This window comes from Somniosus microcephalus, chromosome 11 (assembly GCF_052327205.1).
Source record: "Somniosus microcephalus isolate GS21.2 chromosome 11, FLI_Smic_1.0, whole genome shotgun sequence".
NCBI lineage: Eukaryota > Metazoa > Chordata > Chondrichthyes > Squaliformes > Somniosidae > Somniosus > Somniosus microcephalus.
In genome coordinates, this window is record NC_140997.1 from 16,182,043 (window position 1) to 16,203,323 (window position 21,281).

A 21,281-nucleotide genomic window follows, 5' to 3' on the forward strand; every position below is an offset into this window, starting at 1 on the left:
GCCTGTGTGGATACTCAGCTGTGATGCCCTCGCCAATGCCGAGATTCACCTCTCTAGGGTCGCACAAGAATTTAGAAGAATGAGAGGTGCTCTCACTGAAACATGTAAAATTCTTACAGGGCTCGACAGGGTAGATGCTGGGAGGATGTTTCCCCCTGGCTGAGGAGTGTAGAACCAGGGGTCACAGTCTCAGAATAAGGGGTCGGCCATTTAGGACTGTGATGAGGAGAAATTTCTTCACTCAGAGGGTGGTGAATCTTTGGAATTCTCTACCCCAGAGGGCTGTGGCGGCTCAGTCGTTGAGTATATTCAAGACAGAGATCGATAGATTTTTGAATATTAAGGGAATCAAGGGATATGGGGATAGTGCGGGAAAGTGGAGTTGAGGTCGATGATCAGCCATGATCTTATTGAATGGCGGAGCAGGCTCGAAGGGCCAAATGGCCTACTCCTGCTCCCATTTCTTCTGTCCTTATAAGCTGCTCGGACAGTGTATCCCAGCGCGTCCCACACTGAAACAGTGACTACATTTCAAAAAGTACTTCATTGGCTGTTCCGAGGTCGTGAAAGGCGCTATATAAATGCAAGTTCTTTCATTTTTTCTTTATTAGTGCCTTCAGCGGAGGGAAGTAAATTGTAGGGAGAAGAAAATATGATTAAAACAACATACTGTATTTATATAACGTCCCTCATTGGGAACTGTGTCACAATACATTCCGGGGGAGGGGAGCAGAAGACAGGAAAACATCTGGGAGGAGAGAGTGTACTAAAACAATAGGTTTCAAGGAAGCTTTCGATTTGATAGGGGTGTTCATAATTGAGGGGTTTTGACAGCAGAGATATGGAGAATCTGCATCCACTGGCAGGAGGGTCGATAACCAGAGGATACAGATTTAAGATAACTGGCCAATGGATCAAGGGGGGAGGTAAGGAGAAATTTTTTTACTCATTGAGTCGTGATGATCTGGAATGCACTGCCTGAAAGGTCAGTGGAAGCTGATTCAGTAGTAACTTTCAAAAGGGAATTGGATATATACTTGAAAAGGAAAGATCGCTCTTTCAAAGAGCCGGCACAGGCACGATGGGCCAAATGGCCTTTTTCTGTGCTGTACGAGTCTATTCTAAGGGAGGGAGGGAGGGAGGGAGCGAGGCGACCTGTTTTAGGGAGAGAGTTTTCAAAGGGCAAGAACATATGACTGAAAGATCAGCCTCTAGCGGTGAGTGGAGGTGGTGTGGGACGAGCAGCCGTCAATGGTTGGAGTGGTGCAGGCCCGGGACGTGCGGCTGGAGTAGACCATTCAGATAAGGTGCAGCCAGGGTTTTGAAAATAAGGAGGAGGACCTTGGAGTTGATATGCAAGTGGCAGCACGTAGGGCTTTGCAAGGATGGGGCAATAAGGTGTGTAGGACTTTGTGGAGTTCGCTATTAACTGAAGTTTGAGACGTGTGAGGGACAAGATAACTAATTGATAAACTAGTCAACAGTAAATGTGTCTACACAATGACTTCTTGTTGATAGGGTCAATGAGGATCGGCTGAATGAATAGGATGAGACCAAAGGTCAAACTCAGCAATAACCCAACAAGCACGTCATTCAGTTGGTGAGGCTCTAGTCTGCAACCGTTCTTCCAAGACTCTCACGCTTTAAGAAACAAAGAAAGACTTGCATTTATATAGCGCCTTTCACAACCTCAGGACATCCCGAAACGCTTTACAGCCAATGAAGTACTTTTGAAGTATAGTCATTGTTGTAATGTAGGAAACGTAACAGCCAATTTGCTCACAGCAAGCTCCCACAAACAGTAACGTGATAATGACCAGATAATCTTTTTTTTTGTGTGATGTTAATTGAGGGATAAATATTGGCCGGGACACCGGGGAGAACTCCCCATTCTTCTTCAAAGTAGTACCATGGGATCTTTTACATCCACCTGAGAGGGCAGACATCTCTCATTGGTTTATCATCTCATCCGAAAGACGGGCACCTCTGACAGTGCAGCACTCCCTCGGTACTGTACTGGGAGTATCAGCCGAGATTTTTATACTCAAGTCTATGGAGTGGGAGCTTGAACTCACAACTTTCTGACTCAGAGGCAGAGGATGCTACCAACTGAGCCATAGCCAACACCATAAATTTGTTTCCTTTTGCTTACGAAGTTTTACAAAGTATTTACTGCACAGAAACAGGCCATTTGGCCTAACTGGTCCGTGCTGGTGTTTACATAAGAACATAAGAAATAGGAGCAGGAGTAGGCCAATCGGCCCCTCGAGCCTGCTCCGCCATTCAATAAGATCATGGCTGATCTGATCCTAACTGCCAATCCACTATCACAGAACCATCTCCTGCATCTAACAGAATTAGACACACGAAATAGGAGCAGGATCAGGCTACACGGCCCCTGGGCCCGCTCCGCTACCCACAGGGCCATGACCGGTCCGAACCTAGACTCATGTCCAAATTCCTGCCCGCTCCCCGTAACCCTTAATTCCCTTTACTTCTAGGAAACTGTCTATTTCTGTTTTAAATTGATGTAATGATGTAGCTTCTACAGCTTTTTGGGGCAGTATATTCCATGGACCTACCACCCTCTGAGTGAAGTAGTTCCTCCTCATCTCAGTTTTGAAAGAGCAGCCCCTTATTCTAAGACTATGCCCCCTAGTTCTAGTTTCACCCATCATCGGGAACATCTTCCCCGCATCCACCCGATCCAACCCCTTCACAATCTTATATGTTTCAATAAGATCGCCTCTCATTCTTCTGAACTCCAATGAGTAGAGTCCCAATCTACTCAACCTCTCCTCATATGTCCATCCCCTCATCCCCGGGATTAACCGAGTGAACCTTCTTTGTACTGACTCGAGAGCAAGTATGTCTTTTCTTAAGTATGGACACCAAAACTGTATGCAGTATTCCAGGTGCTTCACACGAACCTCCTCCCACCCCCTCTTCATCTAACCCCCATCAACATACCCTTCTATTCCTTTCTCCCTCATGTGTTTATCTAGCTTCCCCTTAAATGCATCTATGCTGTTTGCATCAACCACTCCCTGTGGTAGCGAGTTCCACATTCTCGCCTGGGTAGAGAAGTTTCTCCTGAATTCCCTATCGGATTTATTTGGTGACCATCTTATATTTAATACCATTTATCGTGACATGGTTTACAACTCTGTCCTCTCTCCATCACAGAAAGATGAGCTGAAATGTGTCTTTTCGCTGTAGAGGGGTTTGGGATCATTCAGACCCAGGACCTGATGGACGTGGGTGCAAAGCACAACTGGCCTTAATGCAGCATCGCCGGGACAATGTGCCCTTTCATTTTTTTGGGGGGTGTATGCAGCGCATGCGCATTTTTTCCTATTTAAAAGCCGGTGAGCTGGCTGCGCGTGAGCTGGCTGCGCGTGAGCTGCACGGTCGCGAGCTTAAAGGGAACATTGCACCTGGAACTCTCACTGGAAGAAGTGACATGGGAAGCTGAAATACCACACTGCTACATTAGGAGGCGCTCAGCTGACATTTATTATATACTAGAGTATAAAAGCAAGGAAATTCTGCTAAACCTTTATAAATCACAGTGTTAGGCCCCAGCTGGAGAATTGTGTCCAATTCTGGGCACCGCACTTTAGGAAGGATGGAGAGGGTGCAGAGGAGATTTACCAAAATGACATCAGGGATGAGGTTCTTCAGTTATATATAGAGACCAGAGAAGCTGGGAATGTTTTCCTTAAAGCAGGGATGGTTAAAGGAGGATTTAATAGAGGTGTTCAAAATTACGAAGGGTTTTGAAAGAGTAGACAGGGAGAAACTGTTTCCACTGGCAAGAAGTAACTTTCAAAAGGGAATGGGAGATATACTTGAAAAGGAACAAAATTGCAGGGCTATGGGGAAAGAGCAGGGGGTGTGGGACTAATCGGACAGCTCTGTCACGAGCTGGAACAGACACAACGGGCCGAATGGTCTCAATCTGTGTTGTATGATTCGATGAGGTGCATGGTTGAGACAGAGTTTTACCCGACATTTAACGTGGCTTCTAGCTAACCTGGGAGAGTGTGATACTGAAGTATGGGCTCAAATGCATGAATTTAAAAACAAAGGAGTCGGTACACCACCTCAAAATATAAAGTACTTATAAAAGAACCTGCCATCTGGACGGCTCCATTTCTGACAGATTTTTTCAGATAATATCACTCATAGCTGGCGAGCAGCATTTTTTATATTACGGCCCACTCCTCCAAAGTGGGTTGGCTCCAACTGGGCGGTGATGTAACTGAAAGAGCTGATTTTGAATCAGTGATTATTTCAGGAATCAGATGTAATAGTCTGGGATTTATTGCAGGACTATACAATCCCTAGAGGCTATCTCGCAGTCTGCGTTTTTTTCTGTCCGTCTGTTACCCTCTTTTTAAATCTTAACTATTTCCTGGTGTTCAGTGTTGCTCGAGTCTGGAGACAGGACGCAGTGGACTGAACTACCACTGCAGTGCTCCTGTCGATCTGTTTGACACTCAGGAATGTAGAGTGTGGTCAACAGTATGTATACTCATTAATACTGTAAGGCTCATACTTTCTTTCTCTGCATCTGTAGTTCATCACCCTTGTATTTCTATCTGCAGTATGTCCCATCCTTATTGTCACATTTTCTCCAAGCTCGGCTAGTTATACACACTTATCCTTATTTAGTTTTATGTTTGTAACACCCCTCAGCCTCATTACAAGGCTCGCTGCTGCACTAGTATTCTCTTTGACTGACCTCTGCTCCCTGCTGATTCAAGAATCCATCCATTTCTTTTCTGAAAGCTGGCATTCATTGAACTAGGCGGCATCTGATTCCACGAGAACGCAATAATGTGTAGTTGTCACTCCACCGTCTGCCCTCTCAGGTGGACAGAAAAGATCCCAGGGCACTATTTCGAAGAAGAGCAGAGAGGTTGTTCCCCGCTGTCCTGGGGCCAATATTTATCTCTCAGCCAACACCTAAAACAGATTATCCGGTCATTGTCACATTGCTGCAAGTGGGATCTTGCTGTGCGCAGACTAGCTGCCGCGTTTCCTACATTACAACAGTGACTACGCTTTCAAAAGTACTTCATTGGCTGTAAAGCGCTTTGGACGGCCTGAGGTCGTGAAAGGCGCTATAGAAATGCAAGTTCTTTCTTTTCTTTTTCTTAAGTTTTCTCCACGGGCCCTTTAGCTTACATTCAACGAAAAGAACTCTTCCACCGACGTTCCACGGCTCGACGGGGAACTGAGTGAGGTGCTAAGCCATACGGATGAGGACGGTCCCAGTTTGAACCACTGTTCGCTGCGGAGTTAGTCCATCTCTACCCCAGGTGGCAATCCGGATGCTTCAAAAAAAAATCAACCTCCCGAGGATTCAAAAGACTTTTAAAAAAGTGATTATAACTCCCTTGTTTTAGGATCACAAAGCTTGCCCTGGCACTCAAAGGGTTAAACGGAAACAAAATCCTTCTTTTGCCAGAAGTAGGTGGCAAAGGGTTTAATGTTCCAAAGTGTCCTTTGCCATCATAGAATTTCTGATGAAAATTATATACAATGTTGGCTTTGATGTGAGAGTAATCAATGTGAGCAGAAACCACGATAAAGGAGAAAGCGTCCCACTTCAAACCCTCTGCACTGAATGACGGGAGCAGATAAGGTGTATGGTTTACAGGTGACCAAGGGGCAAGATCAAAGGCGGAAGGGGGCAGTGAGGAGGGGGGAGGGGGGGGAGAGAAGGCATAATAGCTTCTCCACAAGTTGTAAAAAGCCCCCGTACCACACTCGCAATCCACTTTCACTTGAGTATAAAGCAACAAGTTTGCTTTATAACTTTCCTTTCACAGATGCAATCTATCCGACCTTGTGCTGACGATAACACTTTCCGTGATAGCCACACGTTTTGCCCCCTGGGGCCAGATTGGCAGATGGTCATTTGAATGAGGATTAACGTTCAAAGCTTTTCATGTCGCTCGGGAAAAGGGCAATATATATATATTTTTTGCGCTGTTACACAATTTTGCTTCCTTGTTGATGGAGACACAGATAGGGATAAAAGACTGGGCAATGTTCATCTCTCTTTCCCCTCCCCAGCCCGCGTCCAACTCTTTGGGTTAGCTGTCAATTGTTGACATCCTCTGCAGGTGTTAAAAGCTATCAGGAAAGTCGGGAGTTTATGGCCCTTGTAAGTGCTTGCAGGTGTGAGAATTACTGCGATTATTACAGTAACCATCCTTACAGTTCAGGGTTGTGAACTATTGCGTGGTAGAGCTGCTACTCCAAGCTTCCACCATAAAAAAGAAATGGCATTCATTTACTACTGTAGAGAGGTTTTCTTTCTGTAAACTATCTGGATTAGTGGGGGCTCGGTAAATCTGCTCGTAGTTTTGTGCTGTAAACGCAAGGGCTAAGCTGGTATGTTAACAACAACTTGCATTTCTATAGCGCCTTTAGCATAGTAAAACGTCCCAAGGCGCTTCATCGGACAAAATCTGACCCCAAGTCACCTAAGGAGACATTAAGGACAGGTGACCAAAAGCTTGGTCGAAGAGGTAGGTTTGCAGGAGTGTCTTAAAAGGAGGAGAGAGGGGCGGAGAGGTTTAGGGAGAGGATTCCAGGGTTTAGGGCCCAGGCAGCTGAAGGCACGGCCGGCAATGGTGGGGCGAAGGAAATCGGGGCTGCACAAGAGGCCAGAGTTGAAGGAACGCAGAGATTTCACAGCATCTGAATTGTAATTCTCAACTATAGGTTATTGGCAACATGCTCAGAATGGGATTAGGGCCTGAGACAGGCAACTACAATATATGTATAGATTACAATTCAAAGATATGAAGAACAATGGGAATAGTGTGCAAGGGATCTAGGGGCTTGTGCCTTTAATGTAGCCAAAATGCGCGTCTTAATCCATTTTAGATGGGCCTTTCTTGAGGAAATCTCCTTGAAGTGCAGACAAGTAACTGCACTTTCAAGACCGTCATTGTTTCCCCCTTAAAGCACCACTGAAAAGATAAAGGCAAACATGAAACAGGACAGCAAGAATATCCACAATCAAAGAAGTGATCTGAAGTCGAGCGGGTGGGCGGGGTCAGCATAAATCAAATTATCAGCTGGCAGCAACACATGGGAGGCACCCCATTCACCCACCCAACTAACTCCAGGGAAAGAATGGGCACAGTATTGGACGTGCTCTCTCCTCCCACCCTGCAGACCTAATACAGATGTGGGTGTAAGCACTGATGATCAAAGGGACCAACATGATTTGCAAATAAAGGGTGGATGATGTTTATGGGCTACAGAGGAGAGACAGAATTCTATCAGGAGAGAAGAAACAGCAGTTAAGTGAGGAAGGGTGGAGAGGTGAGGTTGAGCTGCGGGCAATGGAAACTAAGAAAATAAAGTAGGGCTGGATGTGGGCTGTGTAATTGTGAACTTGTAGGTGTTTGGAAATCAGATTGGCAAGGTAAACATAGAAACATAGAAACTAGGAGCAGGAGTAGGCCATTCGGCCCTTCGAGCCTGCTCCGCCATTCAACGAGATCATGGCTGATCATCCAAACCTTAGCACCTGGTCCCTACACCGACAGCCATCCCACCCAAGCCCTATCCCCGTAACCCCACGTATTTAATCCCCCCTAACATTAAGGGCCAATTTTTTCCATGGTCAATCAACCTAACCCGCACATCTTTGGACTGTGGGAGGGAACCGGAGCACCTGGAGGAAACCCACGCAAACACGGGGAGAATGTGCAAACTCCACACAGACAGTCACCCGAGGCCGGATTTGAACCCGGGTCCCTGGCGCTGTGAACCACTATGCCACCGTGTTGCCCCAAGAGAGATGAGAAAAGTAACTGAGCACTCGAGGTTCAAAGGTGACATTGTACAAGGGGTAATTGTTGGTTTGCATGAGCGAGAGGTGATTAGACGCTAAGGTGTCAGCTGTGGCTCAGCTGGTAGCACTCTCGCCTCGGAGTCAGAAGGTTGCGGGTTCAAGTCCCACTCCAGGGACTGGAGCACAAAACTCTAGGCTGACACTCTGGTGCAGTGCTGAGGGAGTGCTGCACTGTCGGAGGTGCCGTCTTTCGGATGAGACATTATTTCGGATGAGACATTAAACCGAGGCCCCGTCTGCCCTCTCAGGTGGACGTAAAAGATCCCATGGCACTATTTGGAGGAAGAGCAGGGGGGTTATTGTCCTGGCCAATATTTATTCCTCAACTAGAACAGATTATCTGGTCATTATCATATTGTTGTTTGTAGCTTACTGTGCACAAATTGGCTGCCGCTTTTCCTACATTACAATGGTGACTACACTTCAAAAGTACTTAATTGGCTGTAAAGGGGCTTTGGGATGCCTTTAAGGTCATGAAAGCCACTATAGAAATGTAAGTCTTTCTTTCTTTTCCTTCTCTTATCGAAATAGCAGGTGGCTCTGTTTGTTTTCGATTGCGATCAGCTTCTTTTGAGCTATGAATTCCCTGGGCAGTATTTAATACATTCCCATTTTAATTGCAAAACGTCACACATCTTCCAAATGCTGAATTTCAGTTAAGAAAGCTAACAATGCGTGGCACAGTCTCATTCTCTTTTGACGCAAAAAAGTGCTCCCCTCGCCCCTTTGTACAAGGCAGGCTGCTTTCGACGTGACTTCGGGGAGTTGGTGCCGCGGCAAAGGCTTTGGGTTGGCATTTGGTGACTAAGTGTTCAGCAGCTCTCAGCCAAAAGGGGGGTTACAAACCGGCAGCTGTAATGATCTGATGCAAATCTTTGTCTCTATGGGAAAGTGGAACAGGTGACAAAATACAGTGTGGCCTATCAACTGTCAGTTATAGCAAAATAATCCCGATTACAAATGGTAAAGGAGAGGGGTGGGTGGGTGGGGGCGGGAGTGAGGGAGCAACTCAAAGATAGCCAAGAAATTGAAAAAAAGGAATGCTTAAATCCTGCATCCCTCTGGACAAATTAAACCTTCATCTGCTGAAACAACAACTGAATGTGGAACCATATGGATTTCGTCCAAGAATATGGGTTCCAGAGAATTGCTGAAAAAGATATTTCAAAGTGAGTACTAAGTGCTCTAACGTACAGCTGTTCTTATGATCCCAGTAGGGTAGAATGTTTTGCCCATTTATGTTGGAAGGCCAGCTTAATTCTGATAGCTCTGATCCCAGCCTCTTCCACTATTAAATTGATTTTCTTTTTTTTAAAAAAAGCTTTCTAATCCACCTCTACTCATAGAACGACGCAGCACAGTAAGCGGCCATTTGGCCCATCGTGCCTGTGCCGGCTCTTTGAAAGAGCTCTCCAATTCATCCCACTCCCCTGCCCTTTTCCCATTGCCCTGGAAATTTTTCCTTTTCAAGTATTTATCCAATTCCCTTTTGAAAGTTACTATTGAATCTGCTTCTACTGCCCTTTCAGGCAGTGCATTCCAGATTGTAACAACTCGCTGCGTAAACTAAATTCTCAGCATCTCCCCTCTGGTTCTTGATCCAATGAACAGCACTAAAAACAACTCTTTCCAAATCTCCAGGTTTGAACAGGAAATCAGAAACATAAACCCGGATTTCGCGGGTGTAATGACGGCGAAACTAATCTGTGCATTTTACTTCCTGGTTTGCTGTCTGTGAGAATTCTTCAATGGGATTGGCTGCTTAGCCTGCTTGATGACATCACTTGCTGGACGCTGGAGATCCCCTATAGGGGACGCCAGAATGAAATTAACGTCAGGAAAGGTAAAATCCACACCACAGCGATCGCTAGATCTTTGTGGGCAGCTTTTTTCGAGCTCAGCGGTGAGCGCTGTCACTTCGCCACTGACCGCAAAATCCAGACCATAATAAACAGAAGCAAGTATCCTTAGCTTTGAGGGCTGGATAGCCAGGAGTGAAGGAAGGGTAACCCGTGGCCCACGAACCACAATATGGACATCCCTGCTCTATATGTAACTCCAACTCCAGTTAGTTGTCGAGCGCATGCTGCTCTCTCTATCTGAATGGACTGGCCTAGAGAGGAGGTCACAGTTCGCCTTGCAAATCAGCAGTTTAACCTCACGACATCTTCATTCACTGGATCAGTCCATTTGAAAAGAGGGGGCAGCTGACAAGATTTCGCAATGGCAACCGCAGCAACGCCATGTTTTAATTGCGACCCATTTAATTTAAAAACACATGCTTTAAGAGGATCCTGATTGGATAAGCGCCGCGATAAACAGTACATTTTATGTGCTCGGGCAGATTGAAGCTATGAGGTCTATTGATATCACACAGTTAAGCACTCTCAACCACAATGCTCCCAGAGCTTGTGAGTAAGGGCCTAAGTGTCAAAGCAATCAATAGAAACCCACTGAGTGGTTCTAAACGCCCACAGAGCAGGAACCTGGCCCCTGGTGATCAGATCTGACTGACTTGGTGCCAACTTGGTGATCAACAAATTCAGCTTCAGTTTTCCACCTATAGTTCCTCAGTTGAAAGGAAGTGGAGGTGCAATTACTGTGGGAGGGATGAGTGGATTGAAGAATAAATTCGCTTTCTCTCAAGCGGGACGATTAATTTCTGTGGACAGTTTGATATTTGCAGCCAAACAACAGGCAGGCAACATGTGGGGTTTTTTCTTTTTGCAAAATCCTTTTTTGCCGCAGTCACTTTCCAGTTATTTCAGCCCACCATGACTCAAGATCACTGAACACTTCAGCAAGGAAGTAATCTCCATGGTGACGCTGGAGGTGAAAGGTCACTGCCCGATGACATCACCCAAATATTAACCGCTCTGTGCTTCCCCTTTCTGTTGGCGTACTTTCAAAAATACTCTCGCAATCTAATCAATATTTGCATTCCGTCATACTCACCGATGGAACGGGTTTGATTCCTTTTAACCCCCGATCGCATCTAGCATTTAAATTGTTGCATCTGGTTTCTGAGAATTTGGGAAATGTTGGGGTGGGTCAATCCAGATATCTTTTTTCCCCCCTCCTTTTTGCGTAATAGGAGGTGGTTATGGGCTGGCAGACTGCACTCTGGCAAGGCACTCGATTTCAGTCATGGTCAATCAGAGTGAAAGTCTATACTAATGTGGACCGATTCTCCTCCCACATATGTCATGCTTGAGTGGCCGAGCAATCTGGAGGTCTATATTATTTCCTTTTAGAAGCACAAACCCAAGAAGTCCATTGCAGTTTTGAGGTGCGGGGGGGGCGGGGGGTAAAAAAAGGAAGATTATTTTTGTAGACCTATGCTGTTTAGAAAATGATCGCTACGTGTCTGGAACACTTCCTTTTCCCTGCTAGACATGGCTTTGTTTTTTTTCACCCCCCCCCCCCAACCCTCGCACTTCTGAATCTGTTGGGACAGTCTACAAAAGAGTGAAATACCGAACAAATAAAATTACAGTGGAGGCCGAGTCCATTTGCTGCCCTCTCTCTCTAGATCCCAGTACGTAGCGCAAAACCTGAGATCATAATTATTTTAGCAGAAGCCCTGTTATGTGCTACATCTCAGAGTGTTCCTGAACAGACAGGCAAATGACACTTAAACTTCTCAGACGCTCAGACTTCCGTCATGTTGTCTGGCTAGCTGGCCATGTGATAGTCGGGGGAGGGGGGCGGTGGTGACATCACTAATTTAACCCTTTGTGGACTGGAACAATTATTTTATACGGGAGATGGAGAGGGAAGAAAATGGCAAATCTGAATCAGAAAATGCTGGAAATACACAACAAGCTGATCATCATTTCTTAAACATTTCTAATGATTCGGTAGGCCCTGTGCTAGAATCTGCACCCGAAATGTCAGTCTATCATTGCTCTTCACTGATTCCGACAGGCTTGCTGTTCATCCCAGCAGACTGTTCATACTTCTGAATAGTTCCAAGCCATTTTAGATTCACAGGAATTCTACCTTCTGCTAACAGGATGACAAGCTAGTTGCACTGGGCTAAGAACCGTGCTGAGAATTGTACGCACAGAATGCGGCCATTCAGCGCCTGCACTGGCTCTTTGAAAGAGCTCTCCATTTTAGTCCCACACCCCAGCTTTCCCCCAATAACCCTGAAAACGAGTCCGCTTCAAGTACATGTCCAATTGCCTTTTGAACGTTCTGATGGAATCTGCTTCCACCACCCTTTCAGGTAGTGCATTCTAGATCTTAACAACCCTCTATGAAAAAATGTCTCCTCATTTCCCCTCTACTTTTAAATCTATGACCTCTGGTTACCGACCCACTTGCCAGAGGAAGCCGTTCCTCCCTACTTGTTCCATCAAAACCCCATGTAATTTTGAACACCTCTATTAGATCTCCCCTTAACCTTCTCTGCTCCAAGGAGAACAATGCCAGCTTCTCCAATCAGTGCTTAAACAAACTTGAAACACTGTCTTAGAAAGGTGGTACCAATTTAATAACAGTATTGGGATCAGTGAGTGAGGGGACACAGTAGGGTCAGTGCTGTAATCAGTGAGCGAGATCCCCAGCCAACAGACTAATAGGAGGAGGGACTGCCTTCGTAAAAAAAAAGTGTTTGGTGAAACTTTGTTTTTGGCCTTCTCCCTACTCTTGCTCAGATCGACATTCACCTCACACTGTGAAGCATGCTGGGATGACTTCCTACGGTGAAGGTGCGGTATAAATGCAAGTTATTGTCTGCGATGAGAGAACAGAAGTACCTCATTGTCATCAATGCATCCACATAGGCTTTTCAATCAAGACATTAGTCCATGCTGGGCTGTTGCTGATGTGCTGTGACAGAGGTTGAAGGTACAATAACATTACTGCAAGTCTACCAGGAGATCAGTGAGAAACCTTACGGTCAAGCGTAGAGTGCATTCGCAAGGCAGCAACTTCGTTTTGTGATTTAGGACCATCACCTGAGGTCTAAAAGATTATAACCGCAAACTCTTTTCCACATATCTGGCTACCTGTATTAAACAAAATGTTGTCGGTTCCTTTTGAAAGATCCGATTGGCCCATGAGAGCTGCATGCCAACTACATGCTGAGCATGGATTTTCAGCAATCTTTGGCTGCCGTCTTTTCCCCGAAGACTGGTTCCTTTCCTGGCTGCCCCGCCCAGCCCAGAGTCCAGGCTCCATCCTCGATGCCTGGCCGACTGCTTTCCAGGCCTTTGTGATCTGCGTGCTGCTCTCACTTTGTGTTTTTTTAATTCGTTCAAGGGATGTGGGCGTCGCTGGCAAGGCCAGCATTTATTGCCCATCGCTAATTGCCCTCGAGAAGGTGGTGGTGAGCCGCCTTCTTGAACCGCTGCAGTCCGTGTGGTGAAGGTGCTCCCACAGTGCTGTTAGGGAGGGAGTTCCAGGATTTTGACCCAGCGATGATATACTTCCAAGTCAGGGCGGTGTGTGACTTGGAGGGGAACTTGGAGGTGGTGGTGTTCCCATGTGACTGCTGCCCTTGTCCTTCGAGGTGGTAGAGGTCACGGGTTTGGGAGGTGCTGTTGAAGAAGCCTTGGCAAATTGCTGCAGTGCACCTTGTAGATGGTACACACTGCAGCCATGGTGTGCCGGTGATGGAGGGAGTGAATGTTTAAGGTGGATGAGCTGCCGATCTGCGTGCTGCTCTCGGAAATAAATTAAAGGTAAGGCTGTGCTTTATCAGAGTGAGGTAGAAGCCAAAAAAAAGTAGGCAATAATCAGATAATTGATGATAAAAAGCAGCGATTAATGTGTATTAGGCTGGGTTTAAATCCCAGTGTCAGTAGCAGTTGAATCATTCCTGAAGTTAAACATAGAAACATAGAAGATAGGAGCAGGAGTAGGCCATTCAGCCCTTCGAGCCTGCTCCGCCATTCAATGAGATCATGGCTGATCATCCAAGTTCAGTACCCTGTCCCTGCCTTCTCCCCATATCCCTTGATTCCTTTAGCCTTAAGAAATATATCCAACTCTTTCTTGAATATATTTAATGAACTGGCCTCCACCGCCCTCTGTGGCAGAGAATTCCACAGGTTCACCACTCTCTGGGTGAAGAAATTCCTCCTCATTTCAGTCCTAAATGGCCTACCCCTTATCCTTAGACTATGACCCCTGGTTCTGGACTCCCCGGCCATCAGAAACATCCTTCCTGCATCTAGTCTGTCCAGGCCTGACAGAATTTTGTAGGTTTCGATGAGATCCCCTCTCAATCTTCTAAACTCCAGTGAGTATAAGCCCAGTCGACACAATCTCTCCTCATACATCATTCCTGCCATCCCAGGTATCAGCCTGGTGAATCTTCGCTGCACTCCTTCCATGGCAAGAACGTCCTTCCTCAGGTAAGTTAAGTTTATACCACAAATGAAAAGCAGCATCAGAATTTTTAACCCTCAAGAGAACTTGCTAATTTTAAATGTGCATTCTTTTCTATCTTTTACCATTACCGTGGCTGATGTTCTGCAGCAGATTATACTGTATGTCGTCCCAAAGCACTTTACAGAAGACAGAGAGTGAGATGAAGTCTAAGACAAACAGAAGGGTAAAGACAATAAGAAAGACAGATTGGGAGACAAAGAGAGAGAGCATTACAGGAAGGGAGGCAGTGTCTTTTTATTAACCATGAACAGATCATCCAATAGTCAGTTATATTTTATATTATGTATTTTATATTATGCTCCATATCCCTCAATACCCTTATCAATTTGTGGGAATGTTTTAATCAGTTCTGGTTCCATCACTGTTAAGTCATGAGTATAAACATCATGGTAGACACTGGAAGGAGCACATTTGACATTGTTGATATGTTGTTCAAATGAAGGATTAACAATAATGATTTAATTCCAAGTTTATTCAGTAAAATAATCACAGGTAATTGCCTGGAAGTTTCAGTCACATGTTACATATGTCAGTGACTGATGATACCAGTGGTAGACCATTCTCTGGCTCTCCGGAGTGGAGCTTTGCGATTTGGTCAGATGCTGTGGAACTGGGAGCATTACATGAAAACTGGTGGGTTATTCTGTTGTCATTCTCAGTCAGGCTTCAGCAAGTTGAACTCTGCCTCCTACACTGGCCAAGAATGATGTAACGGCTCAAAAACATGGCTGACATGCTCAGATAATGTGATAAACCATGACAACAAAACTCAGTTTATACGACCATTTGAACCCTGCTATTGAGTAACTCTCCAAAAATTCAATTGTTGAGGGGGGGGGGGGGGGGTAGTGGCGGATGAACTGTGACAATGGATTTCGACCAAGTGTCTTGAGATAATCAAATGTCCAACAAACCATCGACAGATTAACATCTCCTCCTGCCAAACAAAGCCCTAACTCACACCTCATAGGAATGCTGTTACACAATAGGAAGCACGCAGAACGGAAACTTGGCATTTTGATATCTACTACGCTAATGGCAATCCAAGACGATGGCTTGAAGTGGATAGGAACTGCTTGTCAACAAGATGAATACAATTTTAAAATTGTGGCAAATCTTTAGCACACAAAGAAATTATCTAATTCCATACTAAGATAATCTCTTGCAGTGATCTCATAAGCCATATACTCTCAGCCAATTCACATTTAACTAATCGATCACCATTGTGGAGACACAAAGGCCCAGAAATCCGGGTCTCCACGGGTGAGTACGCACGGGGTACTCACCCGTAAGCCCAATGGAAGTGCCGGTTTCCTGCATGCACTGCACATGCGCGGGAAACCGGCACTTCCGTTCCCCTGAAAGAAGGGTTAAGAGGTGGAACGCATGCGCAGGAGAAGCAGCGCGTGCGCATCGAACTTACGGTTTTTTTCCAGGTTTCTCCGGGAAGGTAAGTCTCCAGAAGTTAGACATGTAAAAAGTAGTCGCAAGGCCTGCTTTTAACAAGGTAAGTGGTGAATTAATTAAAATTAAAACATTTTTTCCACAGGTTTATTATTTTTAAATACTTTAAAGAAAGGTAAGTTTATTTTTAGCCTCGTTAGAAAATGTAATTAATTTTTTCAAAAATTTAAATTGTTTAAAATAGTTATTTCATGTAATTTATAGTTTATTTTAAAAACGTGTTTTAAAAAAAAATTATTTGAGGTTTTAGTGATGTTTTGAGGCTGATAGTATTTATAGGTTTGACAGCTCTTCCTGTCAAACTTATGAATGAAGCATTCCCTGCTACCATTGGTTCTCCATGGCCCACGTGATCCCAGGGGACGCTTCGAACTAACTGCGCCCCTGGGATACGCAAGCACTGCGCGCCGGCAGTTGGAGGAGGCCCAGGATCGCAATTCCATGGGGGCTCACCGCTCAACGGCCGGCGCGCAAGGTAAGTGCAGGTCGGAGACTTGCACCCGCGGGAAGCCTCCGACCCGAATTTCTGGGCCAATATTTGGAGTTACGACAGAAACATTCTAATCACAGCACAGAACATTTACGACACACAGATATACCTCTGCTCAAAATGACATGGTTAAAAGGCACAGTAAACCTGCTCCTAGGAGTATAGGAGCAGGAGTAGGCCATTCAGCTACTCAAGCCTGTTCCGCCATTCAATTAGATCATGGCTGATCTGCACCTCAACTCCAATTACCCACCTTTACTCCATATCCCTCTATACCCTTACCGTATAAAAATCTAGCGATCTCAGTCTTGAAAATTTCAATTGACTCCTGGCACTCTCAGCCTTTTGAGGGAAAATGTTCCAGATTTCTACTACCATTTGTATGAAGAAGCGCTTTCTGATTTCACTCCTTTATTATGCACCTCCCCCCCCCCTGGTGTTCTGCATTCTCCCACCAGCGAAAATAGTTTCCCTGTATCTACCCTATCAAATCCTTTTAACATTTTAAACACCTTGATTAGATCACCCTTCAATCTTCTATACTCAAGGGAATACAATTTATTTTATGTAACAAACTCGTTTTTCATGAACCGTGAATAAGTTAGTTTGTACCCACAAAACGTGGAAACAATCTGTACTCCGGTCTTTTCAGTTTGAAGAGGTTGTTGCTTCTCTTTTCCTATCACATAAGCAGCCTGAGCACAGATTTCCTTTCATTGCCATCTCCGCTGGGTAGCGAGGTGACCCGAAGGCAACGATTCCTCAAGAAGGAGTTAGATATATTTCTTGGGGCTGGAGGGATCAAGGGATATGGGGAGAAGGCAGGGACAGGGTACTGAATTTGGATGATCAGCCATGATCTCATTGAATGGCGGAGCAGGCTCAAGGGGCCGAATGACCTCCTCCCGCTCCTATCTTCTATGTTTCTATGTTAAAGCCACTTTTGTAGCGCACAGCAGGTTGGGTTTCCCTTCCCCACGAGAATAGATTTAAAATACGTTCTGAGACTGAAATCTGAGAGCTGAATGAAAGGCCAGCACGTTGAGGTGGTGGGGGTAAGTTTCCAAGCAGGTGCAAGGTGGTGGGGAAACTTCAACCACCATCAGAAGATCATCCCAGTTGTGCCTCCGGATTATTGCAATGGGAGCCTTGTCTGTAGAGTGTGTTATTCCCAACCGGATGGCCATGGAGTTACAACCAGTGGCTGCCCATCACTCAACTCCACCTGGTAAAAGTGTTCTTTCCGCCGCCCCCACCCCTGGTCGTAGCCGAGACATTGGAGGTGAAACTGGTTTACGGCAATCGTGTGGAATGGGTTGATTCGGGGATCATCAGGCCATTATACACACCGCGCTCGATTTTCCATTCCATTGACTTTGTTCTGCTGTTTCGCACTATGGGCGTGGAGCAATATCACGGCCCGGTGTTCTTCGTTTTGATGCAATGCTTTAAGTTGACTGGGGGGGGGCAGAAGAATGATGGAGGGAAGCTTACCTCATGACGAGTGCGGCGAATGTTTGAAGACGCACTATGCAACAGGTGAGCAGAATGCTGACTGAGGACCAGTGGAAATGTTGTCATTTTGTACATTGTAAAAGACAAATGTATCCTGAAGAGTAACATATCTCGATCATATAGACAGAAAACTGTGCTAAGTTATCCGCTAAAATACTTGACCTAATATTCCCCATTCAGAACACGGGCACATTTATGCATTACTGTTGGCACCTTGCACCCATGGATAAACGTGAACAGGTACAGGGCAGTGGTAAAACCACACGCAAGCGCAGTTTAATTGATAAAAGATGGCACTCTGCGCTGCTCTGGCAGACATGGGAGGGGGCAGATTTTCATGCCGGTGCTTGGGCGGGAAGGGGGCAGTAGCTCACTTACAATCAACGTGCAGAACTTGCCGCCCCATTCCTCCTGCCGCGGTTTTGAAAGGTGGGCCAGCAACCCGTGATTTTGTGCCCGTCGCCACAGAATCACACAGCACAAACGGAGGCCACTCGGCCCATCATGCCTGTGCCGGCTCATAGTCCTTGCTCTTTCCCCATAGTCCTGCATGGCGAGAGTTTGATACACTCCTGATTTCCCAAGATGGGCTCCCTGTGAGTGCCACTCCCCACTGGGAGCGTCAGATCACTAAATCATTCCTAGGGTATCAAACTGTCCCAAGTTGAAACAATTTTCCCACTCTACTCCTGCCTCTATACTTTCCATATGGATATAACCAGTGATTTAGTAGTGAGTCTAGAATTGAGAAACATTTTCATCGCATAGCTATATTAATCCTTCAACCTCATCTAGAGCCATCCCATGTTCCTTAACCTGTCCCATTACCACCTCCTCTCGCCTTGAATATCTCTTAATGTCTCTCAATCTCTCCTGCTTTCTATCCTATCACTGACCTTCCCTTTAGTTCTTTCATCCCCTCCCCCTTTTCCCAGCCCCTAAATTACTTCACAATCTATTCCTTTTCCTGCTTATTTCCAGTTCTGACGAAGGATCATCGACCTGAAACGTTAGCTCTGTTTCTCTCTCCACGGATGCTGCCCTGGCCTGCTGAGTTTTTCCAGCGTTTTCTGTTGTTATTTTAATCCTTCAACAGTTGGTCCAGTGAGATATTTATTACACTGAAGAAATAACAGGAATCAAGCGATAAATAACCTCATTCAGGGTTAGAAATTTCAAAAACAATTCTTGTAACATTGTCGGCAAAACAACAGTAGCTTCTTCAGCATGAGCTGAACCTAGAGCTCAATTGGCGGCTCGTTCGCTAAGCTATTGCTTAACTCTAGGAAACCAGAGATTTTTGGCTCCTTTTTTCCAGAATGGTGATGATCCACTTGGTAACATGATTGATTCATATTTAGAACCAGATTTTTGGAATTACAAAAAAAAAACGTTGAATGGCAGTGGTCCCCAGGCTGAATTCAATGTTCTACTTCATAGCACTGTCTTATTATGTACTTGAAGTCAAACCAGTTCTAAGCCATTCTGGGCTCAGGACTGCCGCTGACGACAGTAGCAATTAATTGCTTAGCATTCCACTATTTTAACAGGAGAACTTCCCCTTTTTTTTAAACTGATCAATGTCTTCATTAAAATAGCTGATAAAGCAGTGATGGAGCAAGGTTTGGCCAACCTTTGGGTGGGGGTGGGGGGGGTTTGAACTCGAGACTTGGGACAGCAAGGAGACCGAGCTGGGAAATGGAAAATGTCGACTTACCCTTGTCCGAAGGCTGAACCGGGAACCGCACAGACCAGCAGGTCGAGCCGGGAGGGTGAAGACGGGTGACAAGAGAGGTTCCTGGGAGCTGAATGGAGTCGGTCCTCCAAAGCCGCGTTGAGTGAACTCTAAATGATTGGAGGATGGGGGGAGTCAAGATCCTCCGTGACCCCACCACTGGGACAAAGTAACACCCTTTGAGTATGCTAAGCATTTCTCCACTATTATCGCCAACAGTAATTTCTAGCCTCTTGTTTCATACCTACCCTTTGAGACAGGAGCTGCACACAGGGAAGGCAAGAAGGGGGACTGAATTACAAAGACATCTCCAGATAAAACTGCCACAAAAAATTCTCTTAAAACTTGGAAAAGTTGTACACAATGAGGACTGAAAATGTGTCGAAAGTTCAGCTGAAATTACATTTTGACAATGACTTTCAATTAAAGTATAATGTTTATGGTTAAAGGTCAAATGGTCTGCACGGTTGACAATTGCAGTCATGTGGCTTCTGTCCAGTGTACATTAGTCAATGTGCTTCATGATATGAGGTGATATATTTGCAGTCCTGAGGTGCCATTGAGGTGCTCTTGCTGGAAGTCAATTGATTTTTTTTGTCCCAGAGGAGACATCTCACTTCATTGGGTCTCATGAATTGGCCAGTCCCGCTCCTTAAAATACTTCTTCAGCCCCTTCACATTGACAGGAGGGAAATACACGCCGATCCGTTTCCGAATCCACCACTTACCCTCTGCAGCATGGTTGCCACCGGGCTTGCTGAATTTGTAGCGATAGTGCTCACCCCTTAGCCACCTGTCGACAGAAACAGATTGTGTTATCGCGGCTGGATTTCGGACCAACCATGCGTGGCAGTGTGTCAAAACCAACGTCAACTGGATGCTACAAGCAGCTCAGCCTCCCCAGGTTGGGGAGGGGAAAGAAAAGAACTAACTTGCATTTATATAGCGCCTTTCACGACCTCAAGACGTCCCTAAGCACTTTACAGCCAATTTAGTACTTTTTTTGAAGTGTAGTCACTGTTGTAATGTAGGAAACGTGGCAGCCAATTCACACACAGCAAGGTCCCACAAACAGCAATGTAATAATGGCCAGATATTCTATTTTACTGATGTGGGTGGAGGGATGAATATTGGTCAGGACACCGGGGAGAACTCCCCTGCCATGGGATCTTTTACATCCACCTGAGGGGGCAGGTGGGGCTTTGGTTTAACCCCTCATCCGAAAGACAGCACCTCCGACAGTGCAGCACTCCCTCAGTACTGCACTGGGGAGTGTCAGCCTGGATTATGTGCTCAAGTCTCTGGAGTGCGACTTCAACCCCCAATCTTCGGACTCAGATGCAAGAGTGCTACCCACTGAGGCACGGCTGATATCTAAAATCAGAAATCAGTGGTCCCGAACCTGATTGTTACCCAGTGACTCCTGCTTCAAGTTGGGCATGTGTGGACTGTCTCTGAGGACACAATCAGGCTCATCTCTGCTGCTTCTCCGAGTTGAATAGCATTTCAATGCTCCTGAGACACAACTAAAACTGGCCAATTTGTCAAAGAGCAGGAAGGATAACAGCACCTATGGAACTGTGCCCCAGCCTGATTCACAGCCTTCAGGAGAAGGCAATTGTGTGTGTGTGAGAGAGAAAGGGAGAAAGAGAGAGAGCGATTGAGAGAGAGCGATTGAGAGAGGGCGAGTGAGAGAGGGCGAGTGAGAGAGGGCGAGTGAGAGAGGGCGAGAGAGGGAGAGCGAGAGAGGGAGAGCGAGAGCGAGCACGAGAGAGAGCGAGAGAAGGGAG

General features: G+C 45.8%; 1 protein-coding gene across 2 annotated transcripts in view; it reads right to left on the reverse strand.

The window, feature by feature from the left end:
* Nucleotides 1–14,738: 14,738 nt before the first annotated feature.
* Nucleotides 14,739–21,281, reverse strand: part of lmf1 (lipase maturation factor 1) — a 449,408-nt gene continuing 442,865 nt past the window's right edge. For both annotated transcript variants that reach the window (XM_086000259.1, XM_086000258.1), the window contains one exon: nucleotides 14,739–20,284. In XM_086000259.1, coding sequence (XP_085856385.1) covers nucleotides 20,110–20,284 — 175 coding nt within the window. In that variant the 3' untranslated portion in view covers nucleotides 14,739–20,109. The remainder of the gene's footprint in view (nucleotides 20,285–21,281) is intronic.